The following is a 27,451-nucleotide window of genomic DNA, read 5'->3' as shown; positions in this document are numbered from 1 at the left end:
ATATATATATATATATATATATATATATATATATATATAAAAACATACTGGATCACTGTTTGTGTGATTAAATAACGATTATTCATGAATGAATGATTAATTATGTTTATACATTATTTTAAAGGATAAGTATATTTTAAATTATATTGACGAGTCACCTGTTCATTGTAGATCTTATCTACTACAATAATTGTGTAATGTTACATGACAATAAATTTCTGATTTCTGACAAAAGTACAGGTTATTAGTTTTGGTCTAAATACTATACTAATGTCCAGTAAGTGCAAAAAATAACAAAATTGATTTAGTGGGTGTGTGTTTGTGAGTGTTGTAGGCCTAGGTCTATCTGTGAAAGTTAGTTGTTTTTTGCATAATGTGAAAAATGTTTGGGGTTTCATTATTTCTGACTTTTCAACATTTCTGCACTATTTATACTTAATTTAAATATAGCATAAACATGTCATTATACGCTCATTAGCAAATAAAACTCACACAAACTAGAGGTCTTGGAAATCCCCACATTGAAGGGTTAATAAAATATAATATTTTGAGGAATAAATATAGGACTAAAACAGTATGCTCTTTATTCGTTTTCTGTAATTAAAACTTCACTTTTAAGTGTACAAAACATTTGTTCTAGCTGTGATTACTGCTACAATGTTTTTACAATTTTATTTTGTTTTTATATAAAATTTAATAGACTAATATATTATGATAAAATAACAAGCTGGCATTCCGATTAAAGAGATACAAAAAGGTGAACAATTGCCAATTTATGTATTTTTCAAGACTTTTATACTGAACGTATATTAGTCTTTTACACCATTAACTTAACAAGAAACTTGTTTGTACTCAGTACAAAAATAAATAAAGAAACAATTGGAAGATTACTCAATCTAATTTAGTTTTTAACCACCTGTGTTGAACATATGAACAAAATATGATGAAAACTAAAACTGTCACTGAAAATTGAACTATTGGTAACAACAATGTACAAGTTCATGTACCACTATCACATTAAGAATGGTAGATTAAGTAATGCGTTAGCGTACGCCATGGGCTTTACATTAGGATGAGGCTGAAACAGAGAGAAAATAGTGTTAGAATTTTGTACTACCAAGAATATTATAATATTAATAAAACAATATACTAGTATTTAGGTTGTAGCATAAAGCAATATTAAACTATTTGTAGTTCCTTCTATTCAACCTTTATAGAACATTTACTTTATAACATTCCTACAACAATTACTTTTATTACTGAGTATTAAGTTCAATAAGTTGTAGATACAATATTTATATAGCATCTATCAATTATTTATCTATCACTAAAATTAAATAAAAACTTTCAAATAATAATAGTAATGTAAAAACACTAGTACAACAATACAAATGCAAGGATGGCCTGAAAAGTTTCCGACCTAACAAAGATACAAGAAATTTTGTCTGAAATTCTTTTATATTTTTACATAGTCTCCTTGTAACTCTACAGACTTTTCCCAGCATTGCTCCCATCTCTGTAAACCATCCAAATAGTACTCTGCATTTTTCTCTGCAGAAAAACAAAGATGATTTATTTGACAAAAATCTTTGTTGTCCGAGCGCAATATTTAGATGAGGGGACAAAAAAAAGTAACTTGGGACTAGATCTGGTGAGTAAAGTGGATGGACAAGACTTCAAACCGTAATTTGTGGATTTTCGCCACGGCAACCGCTGAGTGAGATGGTGCATTGTTTTGATGAAACAGGATTTTCTGTTTCCGCAAATGTGGCTGTTTTTCCGTAAGTTCTGCCTTCAGCTTGTCAAGTAATGATGCATAGTATGCTCCTGTAATGTTTTTCCTTTTTAAAGATAATGTATAAAAATAATTCCATGACTATCCCAAAAAAGTTACCATCACTTTCCAAGCTGAAAAAAACAGCTTTTACTTTTTCTGCGGTTCTCACACTGCAGTCCACTGTTTGGACTGAATTTGTTGTTTTGGGCATATAACGGTGTATCCAAGTTCCATCTACAGTAATTAAACAGGGCAAAAACTTGGATTTATTTTGCCTAAACTGCGCCAAAACAGTGTTGGAAATGTTCATTCGAACACTTCTTTGGTCTAACGTGAGCAAACACGGCACCCAACGCATGGACAGCTTTCTCATGCCTAAATGTTGATCTAATATGTGACAAACACGTTGTTTGGACATGTTCATAGCCTCTGATAACTTTCCCACTTTAATTCGGCGGTTGTCTAGCACTATTTTTTTAAATTTGGCAATATTTTTGTTGGTAGTTGCAGTAATTGGACGTCCTGAACGTTCATCTCCCAAGCTCTTACAGCCACGTTTAAATTCAGCAGCCCAATAGTTCACAGTGGTAAATTATGGTGGTGGTATGTAGTCCCCACATGCAGAATTCAACTCTTCTTTGATTTGTAAAGGTGTATTGCCTTTCAAAAACAATTATTTAATGACAGCTCAATACTCGATTTTGTCCATTTTCACACAAAAACCTTACAACTCACTCAAACGACTGTTAAATAAAAACTGTGCATCAAAAATGGCTGAAAATTTGATGAAAACTGTCAATAGAAGGATCAACAATATCCAGTAGCTTTTATTTACGAGTGCTGCCATCTTGATGTTGAGGTCGGAAACTTTTCAGACCACTCTTGTATGTTACAACATGGTGTCTCAACTGCTACATTAATTACAAAAATTGTTATAAATGGATTAAAACAATATAGACAAAATATATGTTGCTATTCAACATCTATATCAACAAAAAACTATTTGCTGAAAAATGATACTGCTAGAAATAAACATTAAAATGCAGAAAATTAATGTTGGTTGACATCTGAAATTTAAAGTAGAAAAGGTTAACAACATAAAAACAGAATAGATTAAAATAAACAAAGGTTCTGAGTATTATGTTATAATAACAGAGATTAAGAGAGATAAATAAGTACTTACCACGGCTTCAAAAGTTGTGAATTGCGGCTTCATATCCTTGCCTTTCAATGTGATAAATGCTCCCTTGTTGCCCATGGAATCACTGAAAAATTACAAAGAAGTAACATTACAGTAAGTTATACCTGAGCCAACACAAATATACATACCTTACATTTGTATAGAACAATAAGCTGATACAACGGAATATGGACTAGACAGAACGCAATAAAGTCTTTAACAAACTAACTGTAAAAACAACCTTGCTGTTCCTTGACATTTCGGCCAAAAATCAGTAAAGTTCTTCCGTGAACCTTGGCCTTTCTATTAAAAGATTGGACAGATAACAATACGAGCTTAGTAAGGGGCTTACCAGTAGTTAGGAGCTGAGAAAACAGTGATGCACTTTCCATCATGAGCGACCTCGTAACCATCGTTCTTGACTTCATGACTGCGTATGATGTAGTCAAGTTTGTTGGTCTTGAGGAAGTTACTTGTGACATCAGGACCGAACTGAACACCCACCCCTCTTTTGCTGGTAGCACGTCCATACGTAGGCTGCGGATCCGACCACAGCAACTCACACATCAGTCCTGCAACATCATACTAATGTTAGTGTCAGTAATAAATAACAACAGAAATTTTTACAAAAATGCAGTGAGTACAGTCACCTCCAAGGGTTGCCTGTGGTTCCTTGGCCCATGTGGCGGTATTTTCATAATAGTAAACTTGAAATTGTAATTATTGTATACTTGAAAATAAAGAATAATTTGATTTGATTTGGTAGAAAACATGATGACTGTACTTACCTTACTGTTGATAATAAAACCAAGGTTGATAAAAGATAGTGTGGAAATGTTTAAAACACAGTAAAAGCCATTGTTGCGTATTTTTTTCTGAAATAGAAGTCTTAAGTTTCATGTTATTTTATATTGCTGTGCTTTCACAATTTTTTTGGTTCTCTTAGGACAAGAAGATTAGAAAATTCCACCTAGTCCTATTAAGACCTTTGTGCTGCTTCCAGAGTGACAGGATATTCTGGATGGGTAAGGTTGGGGGTAGGGGTTGCTTCCTGTTGAGATTCATGAGGAAAAATTTAGGGCACTAATCTCTAGTGCCTCCTCATGTGAAGGGAAAGCCAGCTATGAACCAGCCTCTCCAGTCAAAGCAGGCAGTGGGGTGGCACACGCTTATGTCTAGGTTGGCAAGAACCTTTGACTCTTAGAGAACAAGCCCTACCAACTCCAGCAGTCATCTCCCGCAGTAGACTACACATATCAAATTTCCCTTGCGCCCCAGAATCTCAACATTTGCAGTTAGTAATTTGCCGCTCCTGGACATCCATAAGAATGCCCAGATTTAAGTGATACATCAGTTTTTGCTGTACACAGTGTGGGTTCAACTAGAAGGTATAAATCAGCCAGAAGTGAACCCTCTGAGGATGCTTTCACAATTAATTTAGAGTAAAAATTAGGAGACAAGTACAGATCTTTGAGCACCATCAATTACGGTTAAACATCTGTTAACATAAAATAGATCTCCACAGTGAATTAGATATATCTCAAGATTTTAATTGTGTTAGGAGTTTTTTTAACATAGTGTGAACTGGAAAACTTAGACAATAGTCAAATTCTTGGTGCATAAGTATAGAAACAAATGTGACTATAGTAATTAATACATAGGATGACACAGTAGATGAAAATTTCAGATTCTATATGTAATTAAAAGAAAACATCTACTGAATTTCATTTCCAAATTCCTCTCTATTCAGCTTCCTATATTTTTACTTACAAATTTTTAACATAAATATTGAAAATTAACAAAATATCTGTAAAAATTTAGAAATTGTATATTTTTAATATCAAAGTACTTATAAGAATTCAATTTAATGTTTAAGCTTATTGGATTGCAGAATAAAATATAATCACAGCATGTAAAATATTGTTTGACGTACTACCATAAGATTATGTAATAGGCACTCTGTCACTGCTGACTTTGTTCATTATCACCTGTTGTTGTTTATTGTCAACACTGTTGAAACCTTTGTTGACAAGCTCATTTACGCATAATTTTTCTAACACTGTTTTATGAAAGTTCAGATTTTAAATGAGTACTAGACCGTGAGATAAAGCTTAACATTTAAAAGATGCTTAAGGCATTTTCACTACGACTCTATAAATCATATGGAAATTATTCATACAACTAATTTTAATATTGTTATAGTATAAAAACATGTCCTATATATTGAGCTATATCAATAGATGTCTTAAGATATGTTATATTCTTCAAAATGAGGTCTCATAAAACTCTGTAGTCATCAACAACAAATACAGTTTTTATTTCTATTGGACAGCTTTCAATTTTAAACCAGAAACATCTTTATTCGTTGTTAGTCTACAGTTATTAACAAATAAAATAGACACTGATGCAAAAATTACAATTCTTTAACATCAATCTTTATTCTTTACCCATTATCCTACACGAGTTTCTTTTTTATCGATTTATACTTGCCAATACACTGTATGCATGACTAATATTGTTGCTTATATCTGGACAGCCAAAGATCTTACTAACCTCATATGTTGAGAGATAGTGATAACCGGACAACTTAAGACTATAGGTTCAATTCTCTGTGGAGGATCATGTGACTAGGGAGGGTGGCTTTAAAACTTAGTGTTATTGGCTTTAAAACTAGATGTATCAATTGGGTTTTAGGGACGTGATATCCAGTACACGTTTTCACAAATTGCAAATGAAAGTGCTTCCAGTTATAAATTTACAATGAGCACAGAGTTTTATTTTTGTCTACCAACCCTTGGAAGAAAAAGTACTCTTTTCAATTCAATTAACCCACACATCACGTATGTCAGATGTCCCCCCATTGCGATTTTACAGCTACCACTCATATGTCAGACAGCATCCAACTTTGCAATAATGTCACATAATTTTCAGCTGATCTGTGATGTTTTCGGTTTATGCTGTGATCGCACAGGATTCAAAGGAACTAATAATTAATGCGTTCACATGTAATAGGTAATTTCCTACCTAACAATGTGTAAAGAAAATGAGGTCCTTCATAAACAAGCCAACTGTTGTGCAATTCATCACCACCATTTGCTGTTGAGCCTAAGCCTAAGTTTAGGCTATCATCACTGTCATTGTCTGTTACATTTTCTAGTGTTGGACAACATAACTTTGTATATTTTTGTCGGTATTAAAATCATTGTCATTCTCTAATTCAGCTGTAACTTATAAATCGGTAAGAAAAAATTCGGTATCAATATATTAGGTGTTTGATGTGAACGCATCTGAAAATAGGCTAGGAAACGGACAACAACAAAAACCAGCAGACAATAATCCGTCTGCAGCTGTAATGTATTAGTTTCTAAGAATGGTGCGATCACAGGACCAATAAGAAACACCGTAGACCGGCTAAGAATGAAGTAAAAGTAAAGTACTTACAATCTGGGAAGCCGTCCAACATACAGATGGAACAGCAAAATATCCAACATTTTGCAGAATGAAGACCAGAATTTTTGAAGCAAGTTTGGCATTAGTAAAAACTTTCCCTTACGTGGTCCAATATACGAGTTGTTAGGGAAACATTTTACTGATTGAAAAATCTGTTCAAAAAGTTCTGGTCTTCGTCCTGCAGAATGATTTGAAAGGTATCAAACCCTGGTAAAATACATAAGTTATTAGCGTTAAGTATCATTTTTCTATACTTGAAACAATAAATAAAAAATATACTAAACTGTCATAATATATTATACTGTATACACATGTATAACCACTGGTTTGCTAACAATATATTTTTCACAAAAAATATTCTTAAAATAAATACAAGGGGTATACTAATACTGACCTTCTTCAGGAGGTTGCCTGTTCCTGTCAATTTTACGAAGATCATCCAGTGTTACTCCGTCTTTAGAGAATAGGCCACCATGCATTACCTGGAATAAGAAGATAAAATAGATTAGATAAAATAAAATTGTAGAAAAATGAACTTTACATTCAGAGGTGATGTTTTACACTACTACAGTATTATTCATTTATATTTACTATTACAGCATAAACCACACTTTTGGTATTAGGAAGGGGATTATTTGGCAATATTAAAAATAATGAGTCTAAAGATTTATTTATAAGTTTGCCAGTTGTTGACATGTTATTTGGGCGGTGACTGTGGCAAGTGGAACTGGAGTCCAGCTAACAGGTATTTTACCGTCTACTCAACACCATTTATTGCAATGCGTTTATTGACCCTTTCTCTTTATCATGTCTAGTAGTAGTCTCCTGGAAATTTATATTGCCTGATTTATATCACAATTCTTTAGTTTTACAACTCTGCTACAACAGATTCCCACAAGAAAATGTAAAAATGTTTGTAACGTTGTCTTTTATGCACATACATAAGCAGCAGTGGTGCACGTAGTAACATTTGTACAATTTAACGTTACATTATTAATTTTTATATCACAGATCAACATTTAATTAATTGTTACACTACGGTTATATAATCCCCAGGAGGGCTCACACTGTGAGTGAACAGTTTAGTAGTGGAGTGTTCCACACAGCGAGGGAGCCGTTAAAAGAGGAAGAAGAAACAGTGATAAATTGTTCAATTGTAATAGTTGAAATGTGAAACAATTATTTGTAAACTGGCAAGTAAACTTTTGGGTAACATCAACGTATCTAGAAAGAGTACAAATAAAAATCAGCCAAAATAGATGTCTGCACTGAAAACAATAAATGGCCAGTTCTAGGATTAAAAGACATAATGGATACAGTTGCTAAAAACTCAACCTACAGAACAGCACAACTTCCATTACACGAGAACTCACCAGAACCCTGTTGTTGAGACAGTGTGTGAGGGGCAACCAGTTGTACACCTCTGTGAACAATTCAGCCATCTGCGAGGTGTACTTGGCTTTCACTTCGCCTTCAAACCCATACATCTGGTTCATTGTCTGACTTTCATGGTTTCCTGTTCCCACACAAAACAGTATTTAATTTAAGATTGTCATTTACAGGTTATTTTGAGTTACATTAAGTTTTGTTTCAAAATGTTTACAAAATTGTGACTGATTTTTGTTTATCATATTAGATTAACCCTTTGAGTGCCGGAGCATCGCTATTTGTGATCCTGCATTATATGCAAGAAATGCCAGAATTGCTATTTGCGACTTCTGCAGTAACGCTTATATTTTACATAGTATTTATATAAATTGGCTCAATGACTATACATACGCATTCCTAAGGCTTCAATGTAACTTTTGATGTAGGTTTTGTTGCATTCTGGTTAGATACTGATATTTATGGCGGTTGTAAAGTGAGGGTGTCAGTCGAGTTTAGAATCTACTGCTATGCAGACGAGGATCACATGTTTTGTTTGTGCTGGTGTTTATTTCACAAATGATTGTAAATATTGAAAGTTTTTAAGTGTAAATGAGTTTGTAGTGTTATCTTCAAATTATTTCGTTTATGTATGTTGTTCTAGTCTGTGTGTAAGTAGAACAATGACTTGGCCGTGAGTTACGGTGATCATAAGCAGCTAGTACTTTACTAAATATATTTGTATAGTTTTTGTGTTTGTTCAGTGATATTTATTAACCCATTGGCTTATACATATTTTTACTATCAGCTCAACTGGAGTTATCCTATTAAAAATGCTAAAAACGTAAGAGTTTTTTTTATATGTTTATAAAAAATTTATTTTTCAAGTTATTTGGTTATATTTTATATCTTTTTGGATTAACATGAAATGGGCTTTAATAATAAATAGATAGTGATATATTTGGTCATATTTTAAAAATAATAATGCTGTTTAAACTAAAAGTTTTGGAATTTTTTAAATGAAAAAAGTTTTTTTACTCAAATAATATAAAATAAAATACCCCATTGTTGCTTTTGTTGTATTTGAAATGTATTTATCTACCTAGCAATACTAGAATATGTGTGTGTGTGTATATATATATATATATATATATATATATATATATATATATATATATATATATATATGCATAGTTTGTCAGAATAAATGTTTTTTCTTAATACTGAAAATTCCAAGAATATTGATTTTTTCTCTTGTAGTACACTTATATTCTTATAGTAACTTATTATTCATTTAAATTTCAATTAATTGTAGTATTGCAGTTTTCTTATGTGTTATAACAATATTAGTCTAATTTATACTAACATTTGGTTGAAAAAAGGGTTAAAAAAAATTATTTAGATGGCGCTGTACTTGTCACGGAACCGTTCCGTGATACAAGGCTAATGGGTTAACAATGAGTCATAAAAACATTGCTGATAATGAAGATCTAGTATTGCAGGCATTAGATTTAAGCATTAGCAGTGTAGATAATACACAGAGTGTTAGGTTAGGTTAGAACATTTCTAGTTTTGTAGTGGTTCATATTTTCATATTTATTTTCCAAACTTTATTTATAAATATAAAAAAAAAGATTTTATATGTCTTTTTGTAGAGAAGTAAATGGAGTATAAGATAGAATAACTACAAGTGAAAAAATAAAATATTTCAATAACACAAAGTTGTGTCAAAATAAAAAGTTTTTGCTCATAATGTTTTTTTTTATTGGCATCAAAACGTTAAATAAGAGATAAGTGTATTATATTTATAAAAAAATGTATTTATTTAAACAACAACAAAAACCCAGGACATTATACCAATAAATAATTTTGTTATGAATTTTTAAACAGACCCTTGCAGAATCAGGCATTTTTACTCGGCATTTTATGCATACCATATAGCAAAGCGCCGCGGCACTCAAAGGGTTAAAATTAGATGAAAAATTCTAATTGTTACATGACAACTAAACAAAACTTAAAATAAAATCTTAAGAGCCATATTTTACTCACCTCTTGCCATATAAAATGTATCTGGATACAAAAGCTTGAATCCGAACAGAACAAAGATACATTCCACAGAAAAAGAACCTCTGTCAACGAAGTCTCCATTAAAAAGCTGCAGATCTGTTAAGTTTTATACATACATATATATAAAGTGGTAAAGTTCTTTAATTTCCTGACAACTTCAATACAGAATTCTCTTTACATATAATGGTAAAACTTTATCTTGATAAATATTTTTATTCACTATATGTTTATATCCATTTACATTGATAAGCTGGCTGCATATATGAGAGTAATTTAAAAAGTTGTTATAACGAAGTAAAATAAACATTATTTATAAAAATAAAAAGGATCAGAAACAAATATATAATTACGTTTTTTAATTTTCAACTTGGTCACTATTAACCCATAATTACAGTTTGTTGTTATATGGATGGGGGTGATCTATGACCGCATTATGCGGTTAGATATTTGTATAATATTATGTGTTATCAGCATGTCATGTATTTTTAAATTGTGACTAATTCTTGAAATTGCAACCAAGTGACATTAGAGAACACTGTAGAAAAAACAAGAAACACATTTTTGTATTGTATTTTGTTCTAATTGTTTTAATTTGCTGAATATTGATAATACTCAAAAAGTCAGCTGATTGCGGTTATAGCTGTGTGAATAAACAAAGCAGCAAGACTTGTTTACTGGGATGTCTTTGTGGGTATTCAATGTTCTATAAAAACTGTGTTTGAGGTTGTGATGTGTTTTCTCAAAGCTGTAATATGTTGTAAAAATGACAGCTTAGAACAGCAAAATCAATCGCTGGATGGAATATGTTTCATTGTTGTCGGACAGTAATCAATACTTATAATTAACAAAATAATTATATATTTATAAATATATTGTGGGATTTGTTACGACTATTTAAAATTAGGTAAAATACTTAAACCTCTATGTTTTAAACAACATGCTGTAGGGCCACTGTACACTCTTAAAACAACTGTGTCAGAGGTTAAACATTTCTTAACTCGTATCAACTTTGGAACCCTTCATCAAATAACTCTACCACCTAGTTAATAACTATCTTTCAAAATGTCATCGCTTTTAAATTGCTTTCCACCAAGAAATTTATTAAGTTTGTGAAAAAAATGTAAGTCTAATGGCACCGAGTCACGGCTGTGTGGTGGAAGATTAAGTAATTCTCAATAAAAGTTGCCATGTTGTATCTGGGTCTTGCAACAATATAGTTGGGCAATGTCAGTAGCCCAGTAAGATCTGTCTTCATCATGAAAATTTGTTCTTCATCACTAAAAAAATCTACATCATTTACACACATTTCCATCACTCATTACAATTTTAACAAATGCCAGGTGAAATTTAGCAGAACAAAATTGTTTTGGTATTAAAAACTGTAATATCAGAGCACACCTCACACATGGCAGAATTATTGATTGCCACTAGGACAAACAAAACAGTATAAGCACACAACTAACACCAGCAGAGATATGAAATGTAATGATGGGAGTTTTTTTTAAGAAGAGGCCAATCCCCTTTTGAGCCTTATTATGCCAGTTTTCATGGACCACTGGCCTGTGCGAGGAATCTATGGTACTGATAAGTGCTACAGTCATAGACAGGATTTGAACCTGCGCTATCTCTAACTCAGACTCAAAAGTCCAACGTCTTAGGCCACTCGGCCATCCGCACTCCCAAATGGGGAACTAGCCTAAAGTGGCTAACCTTGCATGAATATCATCATGCATGCGAACAGTTCTTAGTTTTAACATGATCCTTGTAGCTATCTCTAACTAAGACTCAAAAGTCCAATGTCAGGCCGCTCGGCCATCTGCACTCCCAAATGGGGAACTAGCCTAAAGTGACTAACCATGCATGAATATCATCATGCATGCGAACAGTTCTTAGTTTTAAAATGACCCTTGTAGTTGAATAGATATAACAAATCTTAGCTAAAGGTTAAAGGTGGTGTGGATACTAAACCAAGTTATACTTCACAGCCACAATAAAAATATTAAGCTTGAGAAAGGATACATAGGGGTTTGTTTCTGACGGCAGACCGTTGAGATCAAAAATATTCATCAAATCGTAGAACTGTCCATGAATGTCACCGCAGACCGTGAATTTGTCATTATCGCCGATTACCACCTCCACCAATGACGGCAGACTCATGAACAGCTGTTTCACATCCAGCAGGATCTATGGCAAAACAGTTCACTTTTAGAATGGAATGGGGTGGAAAATCACAAAGTACTTTGGAAAATATTGAACAGGTTAAAAATTATGGTATCCCAAAAGAGTGCATTTTATATCTGGTTTATACCTGTATAGTAAAACCTAAGCTAAGGGTTTCACTTATTTTTGAACAACCCAATAGTTGTCCAGTAGCACTTTTTTGCAACACCCATAACTTCACCTCAACCAGAATGTTGAACAGATACTGCCATGAGTTATGGGTGTCTTGTTTTTTTATAAGCTTCACAAGAATCGTGACTTTCTGAGCCAACCCCAATAATCTGGATTCAGAGAGTTTTACCTAGCTACTAGTGTACTCTCAACTCTCAACCAGTGGTGCAGAGTACCCACCTTGTGGGTGGAAATAATCCCAGATTTGATCTCATCTTGGACAAAGATTTCAAGAAGGACAGATACAATATGTGATAATAAGTAATAGTCCTAATTTACTCCATAGGGTGGGGGTCTGTACATGATGGTCCTTTATCAGCTGAAAATTTTACTTCTTCTGACTTATTTGTAAATATTTTAAACAATATTAGACCAAACGTAAATCCAGCCAATATTGTAAATGTAACGAAATTATACGAATGATACATGATTATACTCAACAAATATTTTAAATGAAACTTTTTAACTTTACTTGATATGAAAACTGTAAATTACAACTATAGCTCTAAATCAAAATTTTAAAGGTTTATCTGTCCTTATGAAAACATATTTTAATAACAAGATTTTTTAATGCTTTTAGTGAATCACCCTAAAAAGTAACAAAATAAATTCTGACATTACACTTTACCTTGTAGGCATATTTCCTATGTAATTTTCCTTGATTTTTGTATGTTTCTAATAGATCAGTCATAAATTTTAACGTTACTTTTCCATCTTCTAAAGCAGGTCCGTTGTACTCATCTTCGATAGCTGAAACAAAAATTCAAATAAAAACATTTGTTTATCTTTACAATGATAGTTTTATTGAAGCACTAAACGTCAAAAAGGTTACATGGCTTTCAGACATCAGTCATTGTTAACGGAATTATAACTAGTTTAGAAATAGAACAGAAATAGTTTTGACGATTGGAATCCATCCTCTTTTTCAAGTGTTAAAAGCCCTAAAGCATTAAAATATGCTTAGGCCACTGATGTTCTGTGTAGTCTTGGATTGGAGACCAAAGAAATTCAAACACCAACAATTTGATCCCAAGGTCACCTTTGTTAAGGCTAATTGTGCTAACTAATTAAAGAGAATCAATTAATTCAGGTGAATCAATTGAGACCTGATTGATTGTTGTAAAACCGGTAAAAGTATTTATTTTTGCTAGTCTACTTCAATTTCGATTGAGTTTAACACATTCTTATACTTAGTGGTATATAAAATGTAATATATTCTCAGTATATTTGTGGTCCATAACTTACAATTTTTGCAACACTTAGATCCATGCTTCTTAAGTAGTAAATTGTGTTGCAATTTCTGTAAAAAGATTTTAGTTTTTTCTCCAGCAAAATTCATAAATAAGCTAATACAAATATATCTCCAGTTGGTATATATAATGGCTAGTGGATTGAAGAAAGTGACAAATATTATTCTTCTTTTGTCACTTTATTAAGCCATAATACATATTATCCGACAGAAGTGGGTCAAAGTGATTAATCATGCTTTATCTATTACTTTATAATGACTGGTTAAAGTGATTAATTCATTACTTTGACTAATGAATTTGGTTATTATGCATATTAACCAGACACTATATATTGATTAATCACAATAACTTTAACATACATATTTCATAAATAAATTTTATATTTTCCTTTCTTAAATAGAAAATTTAGTGACTGCTAAGAGGGTTAAGGTATAAGTTAAATAGTTTAAAAGTGTTGTATTTTAAAATGGCATATCTCTAAAAACAGAATGAGGATCAATGTTTGCAGTTAGGCCTGGACCTACATGTTTCACTGATAATTTTAATTTTGGTAGTACACATTCACTATGACTTGTTGTGTAGTTTTCATTGCTAGATTCATTATTATCCAAATAATTCTCTAGTATTGAAAACAAATAAATAATAGTCTGAATACACAGCAGAGTACCAAACAATACACAGGATGAACATTGTTGCACAGCAGTTAATTACTAGTTCATGAGACACTGACAACAGCACCATTCAGAAACATAAAAAATAAACTTTAATTGATCTCATTACTTTATGAGATGTCATCCGACGTATGAGAAGCTCAGCAAAACCATACATTTGGGATATTAATTGAATTGGTTAATAATAAAACATGAAAGAAATTATATTTGATGATAACAAACGTAGGATGTGTAATTCTAACTATAAAAACAATGATATATTTTTCTGTAGGTATACCTGAGTACCAAGTAAGTGCTATTTAATTTTAAACAAATGTTTAATAAAATAAAATTTATACTACTAAATACTATTTTTAGCCAATTTTGAAAATCTTATGCACTTTATAGACATTTTGTTTATGTAAAGTCCATCACAAGTTGTGAACAAAAATACAAAAAGGCACTAAATATAGAAAAAATAGACGGCAAGTCATTGTCACTTGCATAATCATATCCTAACAATTAGGAGAAAATATTAAGAGTGCACAATGTAATAGAAATAAAAAAGTTGATATTAATTCACTTATATAAGATATATGAATTACTACACATTTGCTATGTTGTTTAGAATGTACGATAAACTCTTGGTCCCTTCATACTTTTCTTTATTATTGGACTGTTAATGATTATATTTAGGATCAGTTGATATTGTATACTGACAGACTAGACAGGGCACTTTCACCCATTCTATACATTACATATTGAGGTGGATAATGCACTTTTCCAGGACTTGGCATCAGCGTCTTAGTTAGTTTTATTTGTGAAAATAGCACTGCCATTAATAAATTAATAAAATAAAATAAACAAATACAAATGTTGAAGGACCTGACAGAAAGTAACAAGTATTCACCTTACCATTTGAGGTCTTCCTTGGATAAAAAAAATCTATGCACCCAAGTTTCGTGTCTAGGATTTTTTATATGTATCTAGAATTATCACACGGATGAACGGAGAGACAAACGACAAAATTTTAAGAAGGACTTGGCGGGCTCTTCTCAAAATGGATGACACATATTTAAACCGATACTGAGTCTCTTGACATTACAAAGACAGATTAGAATTTGTGTATAGATAACTCTTGCTTAGGATTTCATTTTCCACTGTTACCAAAACCATCGAGAGAAATTAACATAATTGTACAATAATAAATGGAAAAAGAGTGCACATATAAAAATGACTATTAGAATAAAAAACATGCTAAACCTTTTAAACGAGTACCATAAACCAAAACTATCATATTAACAAACTTACCCATGCTTTCAAAGTCTATGGAGTCTGCTATTGATTTTTTTGTATCATCAACAGCAATTGCTTTTTCAAAAGCCAATTTTTTGACTATTTTTCTGCATTCTTGAAACTTTAACCTAGCATCAGTGTCCTGTGGCCTTGCCTTTACAACCTGAAACATACTAGATGCATCATTATTAATATCATATCATTAAACAAATAAAACGTTAATTAATGCCATTACAAATGTATTGGTACTTTTATGTATTATACAAAATAACTTAGAATAAATTCCCCCGGTTTACATTTTGAGTGTTCAGCACCAGTGTGTGGTAACACAATAATCTCCGCCTTCCTTTCATTGACAAAGAGCTTATTGACTACCACTACAATTACCAGACCTTTAATTGGCACACACATACTCTATGTTTAACCTAAAACTCTGTTAATGTTTGAACAAGAGCCAGTAGAGCCATGAAAACATAGTGCCTCAGTGTTCAGTAAACCCACATATGAAAAACAGACCTGATATCTTCAAGTTAATTGTGTTATTAAAAAAGATTATTGATGATAATTTTTAAAAACAGCCTTGGTTTACCAGACGGCTCAAATAATTGGACTTCTACTATGCATACTTATAAGTACATGGAAATGGTATGAGCACAGCTATGAAAACATGGTTGTTATAAAAGTGTATGAGCAGAGCTATGAAAAACATTCTTGTTAAGAAAGTGGTATGAGCAGAGCTATGACAAACATTCTTGTTATGAAAGTGAGAGCTATGGCAGAGCTATTAGAAACATGGTTGTTATGAAAGTGGTATGAGCAGAGCTATTAGAATCATGGTTGTTATGAAAGTGGTATGAGCAGAGCTATGACAAACATGGTTGTTATGAAAGTGGTATGAGCAGAGCTATGAGAAACATGGTTATTATGAAAGTGGTATGAGCAAAACTATGAGAAACATGCTTGTTATGAAAGTGATATGAACAGAACTATGAGAAATGTGATTTTTGGATGATCAGGAACATGAAAATTCCTCTTGTAAATACTGGGGCCCATTTAAAGGCCAAACACCTGTTCCAGCAAGTTCATGGGTGTAATATATAAATGTGGTATGTCTTTCCTCCAGTGAACTGTAAGGAAGCTTTCACCATTAAGACCATTCTCTTCTCCGTTTCTGGAATTGAATTCATTATCCCTAGTGTATGCAATTCTAGCATCTGTTACAGTCTTTTATTCAACATAATTCATGACTTTTATTACATACCAGGGTTAGCGTTACTTTTTTTTTATTATTAAACATCTGAACCCATTCTAGGATTTGACTTCTGATCTCACAGGATTTACTGTACAGTTTTAGTCAGGCATCTTCATAATATCTGGAGTTAGTGTCTTCAGGAAGTAGACATAATAAACTTCATAATCAATATGGCTATCTGATGCTTTACACTTTAGGAACATGTAAGTGGAGTTTGAAAGTTTTGAAGTGGCAGGTAAGAAGCGACAGAGCAATCTGTTGTAATGGATTCTGTTTTCAATTGTTGATATTTTTTTGAGGGCTGTTTTTGGGTTCTTCAGACAAGATGATGAAGTTCAAATCAACTATCGTTCAACCCTCCGGCTGATGACCGACAGCATAGACATTCATCAACTTTCTGCTATTATTACGCGGAAACCATGTAAGTTATAAAGACATAACTTGCAACATTCAAATCATCTACTCATAAATACCAATTTATTTTATATAATTTATATTTGTAATATAACTTGTTGTCAGATGATATCGATAGAAATGCCTCACGGTATACAGCTGGCGGACTATGCAGCTAGTCACGCGTTGCAAGGCCTTGACTTTCTTTGTTGCTGGGTTATTATGTAGCCTAGTTGTTTATGATTGATTGTTGTGAAGTGCAATGGGCGATCCTTGTTGTTCAAATGATATATTACATGAACTATTGGATGATGAAAATAATAGTTCTGATGATAAAAGTGATATATTGACAAATGAAGTGCATGATAATATTTCTTTGTTAGATTTGTTGTCGGGTGGTCTGGATGATTATGAATCAGTGGAATGTGAGTAGGGTTGTGAACGATTTGATAGTGACAGTGACAACAATTCATCATTATCTGATATTCCTCTTGCCCAAAGAATTCATCAAACAACAATATGGTTACACACACTACCAAAAAAAGTAGTACATACTGTACATTTTTACATTGGTAAATAAAGGTATATATGTTATAATCTTCTTGTTCACTACAAAACTGTGCATACTTTGTACATTTAAAGTAACTTACTAACTCAAGTCACGTGAAAGTTACATGAAGTGAAACTTAGGAAACAAAATATTTATAATATGCATTTTTCAATTTATATACAAATAAAAAACCACAAGTAATTGCTATTTTTATTATTTCACATTTCTCTCTGGTTTCTCAAAAAATTATATATATAAAATACTTATTACTTAGCATATATTTTTTTATGTTTGAAAAATATGCTGTGTAAAGACAAAAACCAATGTATCATTCTGGGAGTTTCTTATTATCGGTCAGAGGGTTAGCAAAAATGGTACTTTGGGATTAGGCCTATACTGACCACACCAGTATGAAGAACACAAAAATATAAATTTATAGAAACAAACATGATAGAACGTAAAAACAACTCTTTAATTACAAAATTACCAACTTACAACGATTATCAATTATTGTTAATGGGGTCTGAATCTGTATATGCCCCCAACGCTTAACCTTTCCAGCGTTATTGACGCGGATCCGCGGAGGGCCACTACAAGCTCAAAACGTTATTGCCGTGGATCCGCGTTTTTGCATTCTTTATTTTCTTACTGCTATGTTAGTTGAATATTTTGCTGCTAGATGGTTCTAGTGGTCATGCGACATACAGACGGGTTGCCCTGCCTCGAATTATGTTACAATGGGAGTGGCAGCTGCTTCTAATTGGCCAAACACTGTCTAGCGGGAGTTGCCCCGCGCCTTTCACAAAGTCATTGACGGGAGCTCCCGTCAAGGCATCTAGTCAGTTAGTTAGTGAGAAGCGTTCGGTACACGCATATGTATTTCGGTTATCGATAATTTTCTGTTGTGTCCTATTCTTTTTAAAGTAAATTATTCATATTATATACAGCAGTTTCCAGTATTTATGTAGTGTTTTTTTTTACCATTATTCGTGTGAATGGCGAATCCAGACGATTCGGAATTTGAAGATTTGGTAATTCTGAGCAATTACTTGGTCAACCCCAAACTTTTTAATATTTTTACTGCGGTCATAAGGATGTTGTCAGAAAGCAAGAAACATAATTCAAGCCTTGCAAGGCTGTCCTACAGGTTGCCGAGCGATAAGAAGGTTCAAAGTCCACGCGATAACAGTGGCTTGCGGGAGACGCGTGGAATGTCAGTTGTGACAGCCCACCACCAAATAAACACTCTTTGTCTACTTTTGTATTTTTCTAATTTTATTGGTTTGTAATATAGTATATGTTTAAATATAAAACTGTGTTTCATTCCCATACTACTGAATAAATGATAAAAATATTAGTGACAACTACAATGCGATAATCTCAAAAGTTAAAAATTAGCCTAGGAAATCCAAAAAGGGCTAAACAAATTTTATTTACCATTAAATAACTCTATTTTGACATACAGAAGCGAAAATAAATTTAACTTTACACATTGGAAATTTAAAAAAATTGTAACTTTATCAAAGAACAGGTCAAATGTTTCATGACGCTTAAAGGGTTAAACTTTTTTCGATGAACTTAGAACATTATAAAACGATGTCCTAGTTGAGTAACAGAACTAACATTCCATCAATCAACAAGCATAATTTGTTATGATACTGTTAATGTTAGTTTTTTGAAAACGTAACAATAAAAAACTTTTGAAATAGATGTACATACAATGATCATTTTTGATCATTAATGTACATCATTAATGATCAAAAATGAATAAAGGAACAGTATGTACCTAGGTTCCAGCCCAAATACAAACCAGCCAATAGTTAGCATTACTGTACACCACAAGCAATAAATTATGAAAATAAAATTCTCATTTATGTATTTTGAAAAACACTTCAGACAGTTATTATATTTTTCAATAGAAAGTTTTCATTTAAGCCGAATTAGATTTGGAATATGTTACAGAGTTTTCTGATTTCTGTGTATTTTGTAAGATATCAATTATTCTGCAGAGAAATATGCAAAACACATACAAAATTACTAACTGTAGTATGTTGAAGTTTTAGTAAACTAAATTACATAATTCTATACTTACAGCTTCGAAATCTCTTAGGGCCTGTTTGAATTTTCCGAGACACATATGTGCCGCTGCTCTCCTATAATAACCCTTAATGTAATTCTTGTCAATGTCTATAGCTTTGGTTGCATCACTTAACGCATAGCCGTAGCACTCAGTTTTCAGGTAAGCTATGCTTCGGTTGCCATAATACACAGCAACATTGGGATTAACTTCTATGGCAGCAGAATACAGTTCTATTGCTTTATTGAAGTCTCCCTCTGAAAAATTAAATATATACTTAGTATTAAACACAAAATAAAAAAATATGTATCTTCATTTACAAAATTCATACACTATCACTATCCATAAAAAAACATGTAAAACATTGTTGTAATGACCTGATAATTCTAAACTTTCTGTAATAAATAAAAGCCACATAAAGTCCATATTGGGTTTCTGGCACTTCTCACACAATATTGTAAGGAGCCCAAAGCGGGCAAATCCTAAGAGCCCAGATGTCTCAGAGCTCTGTGGTTGTCAAACGGAAAATTTTGGTATGTTATTTAAGTTTGGTTCAAAAATTTGGGTACTTTGGGATTATACCGACCACACCAGTATGAAGAACACAAAAATAGAAATTTATAGAAACAAACATGATAGAACGAAAAAAAAACAACTCTTCAATTACAAAATTACAAACTTACAAGCATTTCCAGGTATTGTGATCGGTATTGTTGTCGCTGTTATCTTATCTTTCTCGAGAATCCTGATTACGGCAGGCCGCGCGCGGCATCACGTGATTTGCACGGTACATCATTGCCTTTCCATTACAATTCAATTTATATTTCTGATTAGCCCCTCTAGAATTTGATATTTTACTGATAGGTACTATCTCGAGGGATGTTTTTCTTTCGTCGACATCAGCGCGGGGCAGCACCGAAGGTGCTGTCGAAGCCCGCGCTGATGGCCGGAGGCACTCGCATTTTGGGTGGCGGAATGTGATCAAGAATAAAAACAAGTTTTGAGTGTTTTTTTAATAAAAAGTTTAGTTTGGTAAATGTTTGTTTTTGTTGAATTTTTGTGTTTGGAGAAATGTAGAGGTAAAACACGGAAGTACAACAAAGCGATGCACCAGCTGAACGGGGCGGCGAGACTCTGCAATCACGTTATCTACTAGACGCTCGACTTTGACCTCTGTCTGAGGATGGGGAGGTGTTTGCGATAAGACAATTCCTGTTTTATATTGACGAAATATTGTTCTACGCTAATCTAGTAATCAGTAGAAACGAAATGTGAAATAACGATTCATGTCTGGGTGTGGTCGGTATAATCCCAAAGTACCAAAATTTGATTTGTAATAGTCTGTCCTTTATCAAGTACCTAACACACCTTTTTAAACTAAAACAATTAGACTTATAGACAAAATTAGCATGATTGCATATTTATTAGCAGATAGGTACTCTATTTTAAAATTTGATGTACATATTTTCAAATAAGTTATGAATGCCACTAAATATGTAATACAATGGTAAAAATTTGATATATATATATATATATATATATATATATATATATATATTGTTATATTTATTAACTTATTTTAAAAGATATTGAAACTACAAGCTTTGGGTCCAAAGTACAAAAATGTGATGTATGGAAGGAGGATACAGTTAAGAATCAAAAATGAAAACAAGGTGCTATTTAAATATAAGAAAACAGAATCCCCAGACTCTAAACAGTGGATAACATCTAACTTTCAGACTAAGTAGTTGTTGAATGTCTGTAAAGAATGTTATCGCATAAACCCACGGTTTTTTATTCATTTAAGCTAAAAGAAATATTTACAATTAACAAAAAATTATTTGAAAGGGAAACAAAAAAGGAATTTTAATTTGTTTAATTCATATTTGGATGTTTTGTTCAGTATAATTAACATTAACCTATAATAATTTAAAAATACATTGATATTGTTATTAATCATTGTTGATACAAACATATAAAAACAATTTAAGTTTAATACTGATTATTGGTAGTTTCCTTACTTTAATTGTTTTGGTGGTCCAATACGGAACTGTAGCCCTTTTGTCTACTTACTACCTGAGTTCCAGCACAGCGTTTAGTTGTCGATGAAAGTATTACTGAGACTAGTAAAGAGTTTTTATGTTCATTTTTGGTTACTCTTCTGTTAGATTTAACATTACTATACCAGTTGGCCTATTAATTTCTTAAATTTTAATACTTTAATTAAATAGTATTCAATATAGTACTACATTCATAGTTCAACTCTAATTCCAACTATTCATAGTTCAACTCTAATTCCAACTTTTGATAAACACTTTTGTTCTAAAAAAAATGTAAATAAAGAAGTTTGTCTATTGTCTATTTAACTCCTAAGTGTTTATCAAACTGTAACTGTATAATAAGACCTATGCTTATACAGCTTAAATATTACATAACCAATGTAGCTGTAGTATAATAAGCGACCACCACGACAATTGAATCAACTATCAATTAAAAATATATAATCTATCAAATGTAAAAACATTTGAACTAGGCTATAGATATTCAAAATAAATAATTGAAAACTGTTTATATTTTACGGAATAACAATATTATCTAAAATTACACTATTTAAAACAAAATAAAATAATTTACATTACCAAATACCAAAGTTAAAAGTTATCCTCATGGGATGTTTTTCTTTATTAAGTGTGGGGATGTGCCGAAGAAGCCACTAAAGGTTAGGGGCATTTCCAATCGGTATTTTCCTGACCTTAGACCACGCGCCAGATAGTCCAACGTGATCTAATGTTGGAAAAGTACCAATAGAAATGCCCTGGCCATTCAGTGCGTGCTTCCCCCCCCTTTTCCAGTAGAATAAGAAAAATATCCCTCGAGATAATACCTAAATCAAGCTCACATCACGTAAACACTAATAAAGGTTAACTTTCAATTCTTATATTTATAATATCTATGTATGTACAAACTGTCACTTACCGTCTTATATTACGTAATAACAAGTAGTAGACAGGGATATCTTAGTGGCCCCTGTATTATACCATTTTGTTTGTTACATTTTATAAAAAAATACATAGGCTAGCCTAGATAGATATTTGTTCATCAATAAATTATTAATTTTTAAAATATTAACAGCTGAACTATGCTGAAATTTGAAATACCCATAATGTAATTTGGCTCAACATTTTGGTTACAGTAGTTTTAGATAACCATGAATATCGAGGATTCGATACTAATGAATATTGATGATTCCATTGTCGTGGTGGGCACTTATTATACTGCAGCCACCAAGGTAAAGTAATTACAACCAAGGATATATATATATATATATATATATATATATATATATATATATATATATATAGAGGCCTAGTCTATGGTTTTTTTTATGAGAAATGTGAGTCCTATTTATTTATTCATTTAATTTAATTTTACTGCACTTTCAAAAATATTGCCAACATCATTAACCATAAGCAATTTTAATTCATAATTAAACTAAAAGCTTTAAAAATATTGTCATCAACGAAAAAATAAAAAATAGCACAATAGGCTTAACTGCAAATCACATGTAGGCGTTCGTAGCCAATATAACCTAAATGAACCCAAATTTACTATTTCAAAGTATACTTACTTTTGAAATAAACGTTAGCTTCCTCCTTTACTGATTCAGCTCGCTTAGCATCTGCTTCTGAAATAATAGAATTGCTTGATATACTCATTATGTTAATCTATCAAAACTGTTAATAGAACCTGTTCAAAATTTACATTATCCGCTGTAGAGATGTGCCAAAAGAACTAGAACAGTTCCATCGGAACGTTCCGGAACCGGAACGGACCCCCTAGAAGTTCCGGGCGTTCTGGATCTGTTATTTATTTATTTATTCATCAACGGTATCCACCATTTTTACAATAATAATTAATAATATTTGAATAACACAATACAATGTTAAGCAGAACGATTAGGATGGTAAATGTTCTAGTTCCGCTCTGGATTCCACAATAATTTCATGTGGCAACCTGTACTTGATTATTTTTATTGATATATTCAAATCATTGTTAATTTATAATTTTACAACTAATAATTCATTTATAACTTTTAGTGTCCGTAAAATTAACGAATGAACATTACCACATTACATTTTCGCAAAGCTCTAGTTTTTCTCTCTAGCAATATTGCATTTATATATATAAATAGAAATAAATAAATAAATAAATAAATATAAATATATATATATATATATATCTTTAATTTCAAACTGTTTTAATTTGGGAGCAACAATAGTAATTGAGTAGCAAAGTTTTAGTATTGAAATAATGGAATTTCTTTTAACAGATATATTTATTGAAGTTTTCAAGATAACCTTCTAAGCATATATATTTCAATTCCATTCATTGCATTTTATATCATTATTTTACAATATGTGAATCTCATTTTATTTCAGAAATATTTCTTATTGTGTTTGTTGTTGTTTGAATAAAATTGTTTAGTTCACTTTGATCACCTATACTGACATTGTAGGTAGATTTAGTTATGAGTGAATTTAGAATTTAAATTGATATTTAGGAATTCACATTCAAAAGGTTTAATTTGTATAGAACTATGTATCTATAATGCACGAAAACAACAGGTGAGCAGATAGACTTTGTTTCTAATATTCAAATATTGGAACGTAAGTATTATTGTGCCGGAGCGAAATCGGCCAGAAACTTAAAGTAGTGTCGGAACGGAACGCGTGGAACTGGAACTATTTCGCGGAACTAGTTCCGAGCCTGGAACGTTAAGGTCAGAACGGTTCCAGTTCCGGAACGGTCTGGCTCACCTCGATCCGCTAGACGTGATTATTGGTAAACAATCACGTTTCATAACAGCTGTTTAATTACTCAACCTTTGAAGAAAAAACAGGGTCATAGATTATACGCTTTTCATTTTCTAAAGCTGTTTGTGAACAATGGATTTTACTTAGTTTCGATTCAGACAATAATTACAAGAAAGGGTTATTTATATAAAAGTTACAGTGTGAGGTTTGCTTCATTAGACACGCCTAGAAACATCAAGGACAGTGACAACTGGAAACATGGTAAGAAAGGGCATAAGCATTAATTACAAGTTAAATACCAGACGAAAAAACTAAATCCTGTTATTTACTTTTGTTACACATTGTCTGTTCAGTGGCACGCGGTTTTAGCGAGGCTCGCTCCACGTCCAGACAATGGGCCGCATTGAACATGTCAATGTAGTTTGGGTGGATCTTGAACCCCGGCCCACAAAAATGGCTGAAGACAATAACGTTATACTTTGGTTATATGCAGGCTACACTATATGAAAGATGGCTGCATAGAATAACTGATTTGTAATATATAAATAAATTAGGATTCTTCAATTAATATTTGGTTTAAAAACTTGTCATTTCTTGAAGTCAAAATTCATAAACATATATACATTAATCACCCAACCTAACAGAAACATCCGATTTTAAGATTTAATTCTACACTGTGCGTGGCTTATTTTGATTAATTACGATTTAAACGATTTACAACTAAATAATAATTACATTGACACAACAAAACAATTCACTTAGGTGGGATTCCACAAAGAAAGAAATTAATTGCCTTTATACATTACATATAACAGTCTTGGAATAGGAGGCTAATGTCCTGAGAAATCTCATTTTTGGGGGGGGGGGGGTGGGGGGGGGGGGGGGTGGGGGGGGGGGGGGGTGGGGGGGGGGGGGGGTGGGGGGGGGGGGGGGTGGGGGGGGGGGGGGGTGGGGGAAAATAGTAAACTTTGCCAAAAAACTTAATTTATTTTTGGGTTGTAAAATTTTATATCATTCATAAAATACCATATCATTCATATGCATCTAATTAATTTTAAAATTTATACATTTTTATCTTGTACTCAAAAGTTTAAGAATTGTGTGTTTCAATTAAGTTTTTAATAGAGTTTTTTTCAATTTTTATATGAGAAAAAAAAATGATAACTAGTTAGATATATACTTATTATAAATCTATGTCAATAAATGGAATAATACAGTCCAAGATTTAGGATTATTGATGTAAAAATTTAAGATTGTGTCCTATTAGATAGCCATACAATTGACAGAAAGTATACTAATGAATAGTGATCATAAATATGGAAACGAAGATAATGGCAGAGAAACAAAATTATTAGAGCCCAGTTTACAGTATCCAACTAAATTGTAGATTTTAGTTTTGAAAATATCTTGAGATCCTCAATACTTAATCTAGATTTCCCATACAAAACTTCCAAATGGAAGGATACTTCAAGTTTAGTAGATAAGGCACGTTTTAAGAATTTTCAAAAAAATTACAGACAAGATATTACAAAAGCCAAAATTGCAGCCAATAGCAAGATGATTTCAAACTCAAAAAATCGTTGTAAAGCTGCATGGAAAGTTGCAAAAACTGAATGTAATCTGAATCCGATGTCACAGCCACCAATACCTATTAGCCCTGATATTTTAAATGATTTTTTTGTGAATGTGGCAGTAAATACAAATAATAACCTCTGCTCTGATTTTTTAGCAAACTCCCCTCAGCCACAACCAACTAGCAGTTTTCAATGGAAAACTGATTGATGAAACTTTTGTTAAATCTGTTGTAAATAAAATGAGTAATTCCCGTTGTGAGAATATGTATGGCCTTTCAAATTATGTTTTAAAAAATATTATTGATGTAATTGTTAGTACCACTTTACCTATGTAATTAATTTAATTTTATCTCAAGGATTTACCCAAATTGTCTTAAAGTATCTAAAATTACACCTATTCATAAGAAAGGAGATGTAAAAAATCCAGACAATTATCGTCCCATTACAATTGTACCCATTATAAGTAAAATTATTGAGTCATGTCTTGTAGCTCAACTCTATGAATATTTTGTAAATAATAATTTGCTATACACCTATCAATTTGGGTTTTAGACCTAACCATTCAACTAGTGATGCAGTAGAAGCAATAGTAAACTTTGTTCTCAATGGTTTTGAAAATAAACTGGTAGTAGGAGCAAGTATGATTGATTTAAGTAAGGCGTTTGATACGGTTTCACATGGCTTATTGTCAAAAAAGCTAAAATATTATGGAATTTTGGACAAAGAGCTGCAATTGTTGAGTAGTTACCTTACAGATAGAAAACAAATGGTTTGTATACAAGACAAAGATTCTCAATTTTTAAATGTTTCAGCAGGGGTACCACAAGGTTCAGTACTGGGACCCTTTCTTTTTTTAAATTTTTGTTAATGATTTTTAGTTATAATGTTTCATCTTTTTCTGTTCTATATGCAGATGATACAACCATTACTAACTCTGGTTTGGATATTTTAGATGTGAAAATTCAACTTAAACATTCATTAAAACAAGCAAAACAATGGTTTCTTGCTAATGATCTGTTAATAAATGATACTAAGACTGAAACAAATAATATTTACTTTAAAGAACCATTTATCGGATGTAGATCTATGACTTGTCCAAACCTGTAAAATTGCTTGGTATTCATTTAGACAGCAAACTCTGTTGGGACGAACATGTTAATCATCTCTGTAAAAAACTGTCCAGAGTTACTTATCTTTTAAGAAAGTTGAAGGATTGCGTGAATCTGGATGTTCTTGTCATTGATATACTTTGGCCTTTTTCATGCACATCTGAGCTATTGGTATACGTCTTTGGGGTGGTTCTAGTTCAGCAAAAACAGCCTTATTTGGCAGAAGAAGGCTCTTAGAATAATAAACGGACTAGCC

At 32.1% G+C, this 27,451-nt stretch overlaps 1 protein-coding gene across 1 annotated transcript; it reads right to left on the bottom strand.

Moving 5' to 3' along the window:
- Window positions 1–559: 559 nt before the first annotated feature.
- LOC124352967 (serine/threonine-protein phosphatase 5-like) lies at window positions 560–23,509 on the bottom strand. Its single transcript, XM_046802726.1, has 11 exons — window positions 23,327–23,509; window positions 19,714–19,955; window positions 15,442–15,589; window positions 12,859–12,980; window positions 11,859–12,023; window positions 9,822–9,927; window positions 7,781–7,923; window positions 6,802–6,889; window positions 3,310–3,529; window positions 2,961–3,042; window positions 560–1,078 (listed from the first exon to the last, which is right to left on the bottom strand). The coding sequence occupies exons 1-11, from the start codon at window positions 23,412–23,414 to the stop codon at window positions 1,013–1,015; spliced, it is 1,470 nt and encodes a 489-aa protein (XP_046658682.1). The 5' UTR covers window positions 23,415–23,509; the 3' UTR covers window positions 560–1,012.
- Window positions 23,510–27,451: the final 3,942 nt, after the last annotated feature.

Source organism: Homalodisca vitripennis, chromosome 1 (assembly GCF_021130785.1).
Source record: "Homalodisca vitripennis isolate AUS2020 chromosome 1, UT_GWSS_2.1, whole genome shotgun sequence".
Lineage (NCBI taxonomy): Eukaryota > Metazoa > Arthropoda > Insecta > Hemiptera > Cicadellidae > Homalodisca > Homalodisca vitripennis.
This window is presented reverse-complemented; position numbering and strand designations above follow the sequence as displayed.